Raw genomic sequence first — 12,352 nt, 5'->3', positions numbered from 1 at the left:
GTTACAAGATGGGTGTGGAATTGTGAACAAAGGACTATATGCTGATTGGAAAACATCGTGAAGAAAGGACTTTGATTTAAGTTATAGAAAGGAGGGGTTTTTTTTAAATGTACATGGGTTTTGGTGTGGGTGGGGAAGTTGGAGAAGGAGAAGAAGATGGACGACAGGTTTACATCCTTTGTTGACTAATTGGAGACTTAGTCATAGTTACTGAGAAGAGCCTAGTAATTAAGCAGTAAAGCTATGAGTTAGTATTTTATTGTTTTATGGGAAAGCCTTACAGGAGCTTACTTAATACCTAGATGCTTTGCATTTAACCAGTACAAGTATATCTTTTTTGTATTTTCTTTGATTTACATCTTTTTAAATAAATATTTTATATTTTACCCAAGCATGATTCTTGGAGGCAAGGGTGAGAATGCCTAAAGAAAGTGCCTTAGTCACAAGGGTCTTGTTTGCTATTTTTGGTTATTTGAGTGCGCTACCCAGTAAGGCTGGTGTGCAAAGATCTTTAGTACACAGCTAAAGAGTTTTAAGATCAAATAAGTAACTGGAAATCTAGGGACAGACATTTGCCTATAGTTGCCCAGTCACACACCTACTAGATCTCTGTGTTCTGTCAGCTAGATAACAAATGGGCTCTGATCTTTTATCCAAAATTCACAGTCCCTGAGCCAAGAAAAGAGAGGAGCCCTCTTTTGCAGCCGTTCACGTACTTGATACTTCAATGTCCACTCGTTCACAGTCGTCAGTGGCCGCTGTCAAAGGGCAAGCGTACATGGCGCCCAACCGCGTGCTGTTCTCCATCTCTACAGCCACATCCCGTGGAGCTCCAGTAAGCAGCCTAGAGAGGAGGGAAAATTCATGTTGGGTGAGAGAATGTAGAAGGCAGACTGTTCTTAACCTCCTAAAACCACTGGCTGTTTTCCATTTCACTATAGGACTCCTCTTCTAATTGCAGTCAGGAAGAGGTGAAAGGACAGACTTTGTTTTATGAGAACAGCCACCTGGCAATGCAAAAGTCACAAAACTATTCCACACATTATAAGTCACCAGAGCTTCATCTGATCAAATGCAAGGATCAGAGTTTTCAATGCCAGCCAATCTCCATTTTGGAAGATGTGCCATGAAAGATAACTCTGTTATCACAAGCAGAGCGCCTTCCTCTGGTCACTGAGGTGGCCCAACCTGCTGACTCATGTCTAGTTTTCATGTCAGGGAACAAGTGGCTCCTGAATCTAGCCTTACATTTGCCACTATTCCTGCTTTTCAGAAAGAGAACAGGGCTTCTTAAGAGTCTTTGGGGAGCAGATGGACAAAATATCCAGCAATTTTGCCAATGTGGTGAATTCAGGGATGGAGATCTGGCAACCCTGTTGTGAGCTGTAAATAGAGGCAGAAGGAGAAATGTGACCACAGGTTGCCGACCCCATAAAATCTTGTAGGAAAGCACACCCAGCCCCAGAGGTGCAAGTTCCAGCCAAGGCTTGGAGTCACCTCTTTTTCTTTTGGAAAAGTAATTGCACTCTGCATCAAAGACCCAGTTTCCAACATATAATAAAAATCATCTTTAATAAACAGTTCATATGGGTGAAAGCCTCACCTTAAAGATCTTCTATGCAGAAGAACACCGGCTAGAAGCTGTCGGCACTAGGTTGTTAATGGAATTACTGAGAAGTAGCCATCATCTTGAATTAGGTTTGGAAGCTTACAGGGAGCCAGCAGAAGTGGCACACTAACTCATGTGCGATAACTATAGTTTAGAAACCAAAGAATGATTTGCAATAATCGTGGTTTAAGTTTCTAAACAAACTAGTGCAGCACATCTAGTTTCTAGACATGGTGGCCTCTGGAGACAGGACAATGGGCATAACTCTGTTTTCTTAATTCTGGCATCACGCAGAATTGTAGCTAGCCACGTCCTGTTTGAACTTTGGCTTGTGGTTTGTCAATTTTGACATCACATCAAACCACAATTAGGCATGATTAACATGACCCCCTTGACTGAAATATCCTCATCATTGTAGATCACGGGTCTCCAAAATTTTCAGCATGAGGGGCACACTGCGCGCATGCACGGGCTGAAGGAAATGGACCCGAGCCTGTGGCATTCACCGGGCTGGATAAAAAGGCAAGGCAGGTTGGATGTAGCCCGTTGGCCATAGTTTGGAGACCCCTGGTGTAGATCAAGAGAAGCCCCTCCACAATGTACATACACACCTAATGAGTTTCATGGTTAAGTGGGGGACTGGAACCCACATCTTCTGGGTCCAAGGAGACTACTGTATATCACATTGGTGTTTGGTTTCTGAAACCCACTCTTTCATCCCAATGCCTACCTTGATTTCAAATGTGACCAAACACACCCTGAAATCACAGTGCATCAGCTAACCAGGATTGGCCAAAGAAACTTTGTTGCTTGAAGCAAAAGACAAGATCCACGCTACACTTCCACATTCCATTTTATATAGAGAAGTCAATTGGACGGGCAGTTGAACCTCAACAGATGGGTAAGTTCTTCTGTTGCACCTATGTGCATCAGGCCATTTTAGGAGGTGCAAGACAGGCTGTGTAAAAGACCTCTCTGGTCTTCAAGAGAGGCGAATGGCAGGGGGGACCCCCACTGCTGCCCCAGTGCATTGGCTGACTAAAATAGCTCCTTCACTTTGCCTAATGGTAAGACAGCTCTGCTAGTGGGCCATCAACTAGCTTATTCTTCTGTTTGGCTTCTTGCATTTTAGCAAAACACCACTTCTGTCCTGATTATAGAAGCAGCTGGGATGCACATTCCATTGTATTTTTAAAACACAGCTGTATTTTTTCAGCATTGTGACCACGACACCTCTTGCGTTAAGACAGAAACAAGCAAATACGTGCCAAGGCAACATTTCACAGTGACAGGTGCCATGGTGGAAGAAAACATTAGGAGCAAAAAATATGAGAGAGCGAAAGAGAGAAATGTACACAAACAGGAAAAAGGGAATTGTCAAAAGGCTTCAGCAACTACCAGATACACACACACACACACACACACACACACACACACACACACACACACACACACACACACACACACACACACACACTCTTTGTATACATCTCAGAACAAAACGTAGGGATTTTAAAGTCAAAGTGCAAAAGATTAAAGACCACGACAACAACAATTACTTATACTACAGAACCATACACAATAACAACCTCTGTTCCCTGAATTATTCTGTAGCCAAGCAACAAAACCCACACATAAAAGGGGGATATCAGAAGACCTGAGGGCAGGACTGTAAAATCTGCAGAAGTGAGGAAGTAAAGAAAGGAAAAAGAAAGAAAAACTCTTAAGGGGAGCTCCCAAAAGTGACCTAGGAGGATAAACTGTGCTGAATGGATTTGGAATATTGATTTGTTTGGGTTTTTTTAAAGCAATCTGGCTAGTATTGCAATAGAGAGCAAGTAACACAGGGTCCCATCCAGACTGCTCCTGCCTGCTTCCTTGCCTGAGGCAGAAGAGAAGGGCACCATCTGTGTTCCCCTCCTTTTGACTTTCCAACCTCACACAACTTGTAAGACTAGGTGACAGAAGGGAGGAAAAGAACAGCAGTAGCAGGAGGCAAGGATAGATGACCTTTGTGGGCACCAATGCATTTTCCTCCTCCTTAGCTGAGTTGTAGGGTGAATGAATGAGGGGAAGGGGATTGAGCCAAGTTCTGACTGCCTACTTCTGTGTAAAAGTACCTGTATTTGTGTGCATGAATACCCTCTTTTGCCCCTGGCTTTGCCCAACATTAGCTGGTGTGCTTTCTGTCCTGTAGACCAAGGCTCCCAACCTTTTGAACCCCGCGGACTGGCTGGGGAAGGCGGGGGACCCCCTTGTGCTCACGCACATGCATGAAGGAGTGGGAGGGTGTTTGTCCAGGCACACTCATGCGCATGCGCAAACGGTGGTGCGGTGCTTGTTCGGGCACTTGTGTGCATGCGCAAATGGCACAGCGCTTGTGCACATGTGCAAAAGGGTGGGGAGCGGTTGCATGGGTGCATGCATGCACAAAGGGGCTATGTAGGGGAGAATGCGTGCAGGGGGTGGGAGGTCTGTCTCCACGGCCTGGTCCCGCTCAGGCCACGGACCGGGGGTTGGGGGGGCCTCTGCTGTAGACTACAATGGGCACCAGCCACCATCATTGTTGTTGGCATGTGCTGTCAATTTGCCTCCGACGCATGGCAACCCTATGAATAAGCGATCTCCAAATGGTCCTGTCCTCAATTGCTGTACTCTTGTAAAATCAAGCCTATGGCTTCCTTTAAGGACTCAGTACATCTTGTATTTGGTTCTTCTCTTTTCCTGCTTCCTTCCACCTTTCCTAGCATTATTGTCTTATTCCAGAGAATCTTGCCTTCCCATGAGATGCCCAAAGTAGGACAGCCTCAGCTTCAACATTTTTGCCTCCAGAGATAATTCAGGGTCGAGGAAGGGCATTTTGGAGATCCATCATTCATAGGGCTGTCATGAGTCGGAGATGACCTGACAGCACGTAACAACATTTCTCCAGCACCATTACCATTGTAGTAATGCCTTTACATTTTGGGGGGGGGGGGTTCATGAATAGTGATTATTCATTACTTCTGAAGTAATATTGGGATGGCCACTGGTGGTGGTGATGGTGGACACAGGGAGAATCTGTGTGCTTTTTAAAATTAAACACTAACTTAAAATTCATGTGTTGGCATAACATTAGTCATACAGAAAGAAGTAACAGGTAGTATCACGCTTTCAAGAATGTACCCAGTAATGCTAATGCATGACGTCTTTTTTTGCTTAAAAAACTGTTCAGGTTCTGGCACCACCCCTGCAAGCTTTTGCCAAGAGACCTTGGCATGAAGATGCTGACTCAATGACTCACGGATGACCCCCCCCCCTTCAGCCCAGCCTTGTGTTCCTGCTTGTGCTCTGTGACTAGTATGGAAAATATTTCACTTCCTGGATAGAAAGCACCTGAGTCATGAGTGAAAGGATGCTTTGCCACTTCCCACCAGGATGCTTCATCATCGTCAGCCTCATTCCCAACAATGGAAGTGAAACAGTAGAATGATCGGGCGCTTTTTACTTGCACCAACCTCCTCAGATGTCTAGGAGTGAATAAAGTTGACTATTTATAAGTGGCAACGTTCACTGTTTCCTGCCAGCACTTAGTAATCTAGTCTGTGACATCCTGCCCAAGCAGAGAGGCACAGGTATAGGGGGGTGATTTAGTCACAGGCTGGGTTCACCATTTGGGCACATGAAGCGACTGCCTCAGGCAGCAAAAGGAAGGTACCAGTGATAGCCTGCCCTCCCCGAAATCTCCCTCAGTTTTCCAAGGGTTCTGTTCTTTTGGGAGCTGTGCACACCACACAACCCCAGTTTTGAAAAGCTCCTTTTGTGGAGTATAATTTCCAAAACCATGGCTGTGAGATTTGAGGAATTGCAGGATAGTATCCTGTTGTTATGGTACAAGTAAGAGTCAAGTGTCAGGCCTTGTCAACTAGAGTTTTTGGCCTCTAGAGCAGGGGTCCCCAACCCCCAGTCCGCAGCCCAGTGCTGGTCCGTGGGCTTCCTTGAACTGGGCTGTGGACACGGATCTCTGCCCCCCCCCACGCATGCACGATGGGCATGTCATGCTTGTGGAGGGGCGTGTTATGTTTGTAGGCATGCACACGAGCGCGGCACGCCCACCCATGAGGGTGACACGCCCCCCCACGAGCGCAGCGGTGCCTCGCTCCCCTGTGCACAGAGACCGCACCCCCCAACGGGTCCGCGGTCCGAATAAGGTTGGGGACTGCTGCTCTAGAGATCTATGCAGTACTGCACTCATTATATCTCACTACTGGAAACTGGAACACCTAGAGGGCCATTGGCTCCCCATCCTCTTAAGATATACACATTATTATGATGTTGAAGGCTGCACTCATAACATTTCCCTAGGATAATTATTTTTGCTTATTTATTTATCGGTCAGAATCCTATTAGGGATTTGTGCTGGTGCAAGTCCAATTGCATAAATCACGGCAGTGATTCATTGCTCATTAATCAGTTGCCACTTGCGTTCATGGTCACTTGTCAAATCATGCAATCGACATGTGACCACAAATGCAAGCAGCAACTTATTAATTAGTAGCAAATTGCCACCATGCTTTCCATGCTTTATGCAAATTGACTTAGAGCTTGACCTCATTAATAATAGAAATGGGATCTGAATACGGTCTAGCAAGTTTTTATTTGCTTTTAAAAAAAAGGCATCTAAGTGATGTGTAAGAAAACTCAGGTTTTTAACCCCCAAACTTGTTTTCTTCTGTTCAGAAGGGGATTATTTTAACACCTTCACCAGCAGCTGTTCATTTTAATCCAGTTAAAACTCACCGTTTTGTGAATCAACTTGCCAATGTGCACTCCTCTACTGCGGGAAATTACTTTCCAGTTCCAGTTCCAGTGTGCTACTTCTCCCTGTGCATGTAGGTGTGTTCATCTTTCCTCTGCCAGGGAAGGAGGGGAGGGGAGTAAGAGGAAGGCTCTTTGTTTGCCAGCCCGCTGCAAGTGAGACTTCACCACTTCCTCTGGTAAGGACGGAAAAGGTGAGGCAGAGGCAGTTGTAGAAATGGTGGCAACCCCCTCCCGCCTCTTTCCTCCGACTGATGAGAAACGACTCTCTCCTTTCTGGATTAAACTCCAACTTGCTTGTCATTTTTAGTCCATTACTGATACCAGGCATTGGTTCAGAACCCAAACAGCTTCCTCAGATTTAGGCAGAAAGGACAGACAGAGTTGGCACTGGAGTCCCAATCTCTGGATGACCTCTCCGAAAGGTTTCATGTACATGTTAAATAGCACAAATGATAAGAAAGTGTGACACAATGAGGCATCCCTTTCCTCATTCAGAAATGGAGTGGGCTGGCAGCTGAATTTCATGACGCTGTTGGCAATAGAAAAGCTTCCACCATCGCAGCTGAAGGCAGCCGGCACCCACAGTGCCCACAGAAGGCCCCGGGGAGGGGTCTCAGGAGACTGGGCCAGCGCACTTCTATTGCTGGCTCCCGATATCTGTTGCGGGCTCCAGAGTAGTGGCTTGCCACTAGATGGGCGGTATATAAATGTGACAAAGAAATGAACGAACAAACAAATGAATGAATTATATTCGGCAATTAAGGTAACCGCTACATTCTACCTAGTGGCAGGGCCAGCCCTGGGAAGATGGGATCTCAGAGGTTCCCAGTGATGTAAACCACTGGTTCTTAACCTTGGGTTACTCAGGAGTTTTGAACTGCAACTCCCAGAAGCCTTCACCACCAGCTCTGCTGACTGGGGTTTCTGGGAGTTGCAGTTCAAAAGTATTCGAGTAACAAAGGTTAAGAACCACCGATGTAAACAACAGAACAAAATTATAGCTCATTAGATTAACACAGCAAGCAAGCTTACATGTATTTTGCTAGTGGCCGTAGGAAGAAGTAACTCAAATGAGGAAGGAAAATAATCCAGAGCAGGTCCAGATTTTCAAAAAGCCTGTTCATATTATATTTCATATTACAACTTGCCTTCCCCCCCTCTCTTCCCCATCCTCTTTTACTTTTGCATCAGATCTTTTTGCCCTGTCAACCTATAAGCAAGGACTACTGTTTACTGATAGTATGTCCTGTTTGACTGAGGAGTGGGATACAGATGCTATAAGCATTAAAATGAAATTAAGTAAGAAAAAGAAAAGATGCTGAAAAGAGAGCAGCTTCCTGTCAAGTCAGACAATCATTTATCTCATTAAATATTGCCTATACTAGTCTTCCCTAAGCAGGGGCTATCCAAAGTTGATGGACTACAATTCCCAATAGCTCCCAGACAGTTAGAGATGGCTGTACTGTACTGTTGGGGATTGTACCCCAGGGTTTCAGATAGGTGGCTTTCTAGGAATCAGCACTGAACTATTTTGATTTAAAAGTCAGCACCACCCATTGAGCTACAGGCCCTTCCTTGAAAAGCCTGTGAAAGCACTTGAATCCCTTGATGACAAACTCAATTTGCCGCTAAACAAATTATTCAGCTTCAGTGATTGGCAGTAGTTCTGGGAAGTGACAGACAGGAAGTGGCCTTTGTCACATTTGTGTCACACCCTTCCTCCACGGGGGGAGGGGGCAACCTTGACATTGTCATTCATTTCAGATTTGTAACACTTCTGTGGTTAACACAGAGAAGCCGATGTTCACAAGGTCGCCATTAGGATGTTCTGCATTTAGTTTCCTTCTAAACTCCCTCTTTACAACCCTTCCTCCCAACAATGTGTAGAGTAGACAGACCTGAAATTCTAGATAATCCTTTATGTACTTGACACAGAGGGCCAGAGTCCACAACAGCTCATGCTATAATAAATTTGTTCGGACAACATTCAATTGATAGGCTCAATTACAGTAGACCCATTGCATATGTTACATAATTGTTGAATTACCAAAGCCCCATTGATTCAGTAGGTCTACTCTGGCTGGAATTAACAGCTGGGTTTGGATCTTAATGTTTAAATCAGATAACATGGTCATTTATGGCTCATGCAGAGGGTAGACAAAAGACAACATGTATTTGCTTAAAATTACATATGTTGTTGTTTAGTCGTTTAGTCGTGTCCGACTCTTTGTGACCCCACGGACCAGAGCACGCCAGGCCCTCCTGTCTTCCACTGCCTCCCGGAGCTGAGCCAAATTCATGTTGGTCGCTTCGATGACACTGTCCAACCATCTCATCCTCTGTCGTCCCCTTCTCCTCTTGCCTCCACACTTTCCTAACATCAGGGTCTTTTCCAGGGAGTCTTCTCTTCTCATGAGATGGCCAAAGTATTGGAGCCTCAGCTTCAGGATCAGTCCTTCCAGTGAGCACTCAGGCTTGAGTGCTCACTGCACTCAATTGCATATGCTAGTCTGCAAATTGTACAGACGCAAAATTAGAAATGAGTTTTACAATTAAAATGGAATTACAGTGCATTTCACTTGAGAGAGGAAAACTGTGACCAAATAAGCTGCATGCCCATAGGTACAACTATTCATGTACTGATTCTGGGATGGGAAACTCCAAGGTCTTTGATTGCCCTCCTTCTGTTTCTTAATCTTTAAATCAGATTGGGTAAGCCTTTAAATGGAAGACACCTTTAAAAGACTGTCATCTGTCAGCCTTCAATCAGAGGATTCTTCTCTGTAAAGGAGGGCATCTGGCTGCACTGATTTGAGCTGCTACGGGACTTCTTACTGTTTTTGCTACAGTACAGCTAACCCTTTGGAAATTAAGCTAGGGTAAAACTGCGCAATTGCCAAATGCAAGCTTCACACCCAGATGAAGATCTGAAACCAGGGTTTAGTTGCTGACTTCCCCAAGATACTGCATCCTTTTGCAGTGTGTGACCTCTAACACAGTGGTTAAACTGCAGTACTGCAGTCAAGCCTCTGCTCACAACCTGGTAGCTGGCTCAAGGTTGACTCAGCCTTCCATCCTTCCGGGGTCAGTAAAATGAGCTTGCAGAGGGTGGGGGAGGGCAACGTGTAGCCTGCATAAATTGTAAACCATCCAAAGAGTGCTTTAAGCACGATGGGGTGCTATACAAGCAGCACGCTTTTGTGTGTCTTTTTAACAGGCCCATTTAAAAACAGTCATGAAAGTAACCATTTCTGACATTATCTGTTTCATTAGATTTATATGCTGCCTTTTCTCCAATGAGCTCAAGGCAATGTACCTGGCTCTCTTCCTCTGATTTATCCTCACACCCATCCTATGAGGTACATTAGACTAGGAAAATATGAATGGGTCGAGATCATCCAGTGAGTTTCACCTATTACCCCTTTCTTAGCAAGAGATTCCAATTATATTTCAGAGAACACTGTCAACATAGCACCACTTCAAAATATTACGTTTTTGGGCTACATTGCCCAGAACCCTCTCACCAGGATAGCTGGGAAATTCTGGAAGTTGTAGCTCCTCGCAAAAAAAAAATATCTCCCTGAACAACAGCGGGGGGCCCTCTTCCTCTTTCACTTTTCTCCTTTCTTCTCCTTCCAATCTACTGGATCTCTCCCAGGACAAACCCCTACAACCTTAAACTCACAGTTGGCCCATACCAATTTGCCGCAGGGCTTTTCACAAGAATGGGGCCACCACGGAAAAGGCCCTACTTGTGCCTGAGAAACGAATAGATCCCATCGGAAAGCACGTGAACAGAGCCAAAGATATGTATAGGTGAAGATAATAAGTGGCAGGAAAGTTCACTAAGGCCCATGGAGATGGAGGGAGGACTCTTTGTTTTCTTAGGAGCCTTTCAAAACTTCACGTGTTTCACACTTTCTAATAACTCAGCTGACACACACACGCCTTTCTTACAAGAGAGAACTAGACTTCAGGGCTCCCTCTGATCCTGTATTTCTAAGCAGTGTTCAAAGACAAGCAAGAAAAGCTTTCTACCCTCAATCAATCTAGTGGCGGCAAGGCTCAAGGAAGTCCAACTGGCATGACCAGGAAGTCATTGGGACAAAACACAATAGCTTTGAGCAAGTGCCAGGCTGGGAGAGTACCAACCCCCACCCCATACAAGGGCGGGGAGAGGAAGGAGGGGAGGTGGAATTCCAAGGATGGAGCCAGAGAGTGGGACTTTTTCTGACTCGGTCGGTATATTCAATCTTCCCAGGGCAAGAGTTGTGCAGTCTTTGTGTGTTCCAACACGAGGTGAAGACGGCTGAAAAGAGGGGAAGGGGAGGAGGAATGAGTCAAAGGAGATTACAGGCTTGATTAGGGTCCTCAAATATCAGTCTAATATAGAATTGGGCAGACTTCTTCAGGGCAGGGGTTTCAGGTAGCCCCCTGCAGCATTTGATCTTGTTGGCAACAGCAGATATTTCTCCTCCAGTAGGAAGCAGGGGCAGCTGGGGCACTTGTACCTGTTTCTCTGTGGCTTAATAGACCACAACAACTTTGGATAAGCTTCTAGGGAAGAAAAAAAAAGTAGCCTCCTTCATGAGTGTCAACAGATGGAGCACCCAAATATTAAATGTATTATTTATCTAACAGTACACTGGGACATTAAACAATTGTACACACTCCAACTACACAAAATGGTGGGTAGAGTGATCAGGGAGAGATAGCAGGCAGACCTCCCCCCCCCCCCCCCCCCCGTGGAGAACTGAATGAGCCAGCTTAGTTTTGGTCAAATGATGCTGCAAGGTTTATAAGATACGGACTCCTTTATACATACAGTGATAACATAGCAGTGTAAAAACTACAGTCTGGTCAACGATCCATAGGTATCACTGATGAACTTTGCCCCACCCATCCCAAATTATTTCTGCAGACAGCTGTGTCCTTCACCAGCTGTACCCTTTAGACTTCAGAGACACCTCTGTTCCGCCTCTGTTGATCCATTGCCTTTAAAGACATGCAATGACACAGTATTCTCTCCAAAGGATCAAGAGGAAAACCAAGTCTTTGCTGGCCCTGCAGAGGCAGATAAAAAAATCCTTAACCCACGTACCAGTCAAATTAGGTAGTAAGGCACAGAGACTCTAAGTTGGTATAAAACAGGGGTGGGGAGCCCTTAGCCTTCCAGATATATTGAACTACAACTCCCATAATCCTTTACAACTGACTGTGTTCCTTGGAGTTCACCCAAACATCTGTCAGGCAAAATCTGAATCTGATTTTCAAATTATGTAGAATCCCAATTTCAAGAGGGCTAATAGTCAGGTATAGTCTAAAGCAAATCCCTTATGAATACACGGTGGAAGATTTAAGGAACTCGATTTGGTGGACAGAGTGCCTGAAGAACTATGGATGGAGGCTCGTAACATTGTACAGGAGGCAGCAACAAAAACCATTCCAAAGAAAAGGAAATGCAAGAAAGCAGTCGCTGTCCAACGAGGCCTTACAAACAGCAGAGAAGAGAAGGGAAACAAAATGCAAGGGAGATAGGGAAAGCTACAGAAAATTGAATGCAGACTTCCAAAGAATAGCAAGGAGAGACAAGAAGGCCTTCTTAAATGAACAGTGCAAAAAAAAAGAGGAAAAGAATAGAAAAGGAAAAACCAGAGATCTATTCAAGAAAATTGGAGATATTAAAGGAACATTTTGTGTAAAGGTGGACATGATAAAGGACAAAAATGGGAGGGACTTAACAGAAGCAGAAGACATCGAGAAGAGTTGGCAAAAATACACAGAGGAATTGTACCATAAAGATCTGGATGTCCTGGACAACCCAGATAGTTTGGTTGCTGACCTTGAGCCAGACATCATGGAGAGTGAAGTCAAGTGGGCTTTAGAAAGCATGGCTAACAACAAGGCCAATGGTGGTGATGGCATTCCAGTCGAACTATTTAA

The 12,352-nt window shown here is 45.0% G+C and overlaps 1 protein-coding gene across 2 annotated transcripts in view; it reads right to left on the bottom strand.

The window, feature by feature from the left end:
* The window catches only part of ITGA3 (integrin subunit alpha 3), an 80,157-nt gene that overhangs the window by 38,814 nt on the left and 28,991 nt on the right, over positions 1 to 12,352 (bottom strand). For both annotated transcript variants that reach the window (XM_020794020.3, XM_020794021.3), the window contains exon 2: positions 717 to 844. In XM_020794020.3, the coding sequence (XP_020649679.3) occupies positions 717 to 844 (128 nt within the window). The remainder of the gene's footprint in view (positions 1 to 716; positions 845 to 12,352) is intronic.

The sequence above is a fragment of the Pogona vitticeps genome, chromosome 6 (genome assembly GCF_051106095.1).
Source record: "Pogona vitticeps strain Pit_001003342236 chromosome 6, PviZW2.1, whole genome shotgun sequence".
Taxonomy (NCBI): Eukaryota; Metazoa; Chordata; class Lepidosauria; order Squamata; family Agamidae; genus Pogona; species Pogona vitticeps.
The sequence above is the reverse complement of the archived record's forward strand: the minus strand, read 5'-3'. Positions and strand labels throughout refer to the sequence as shown.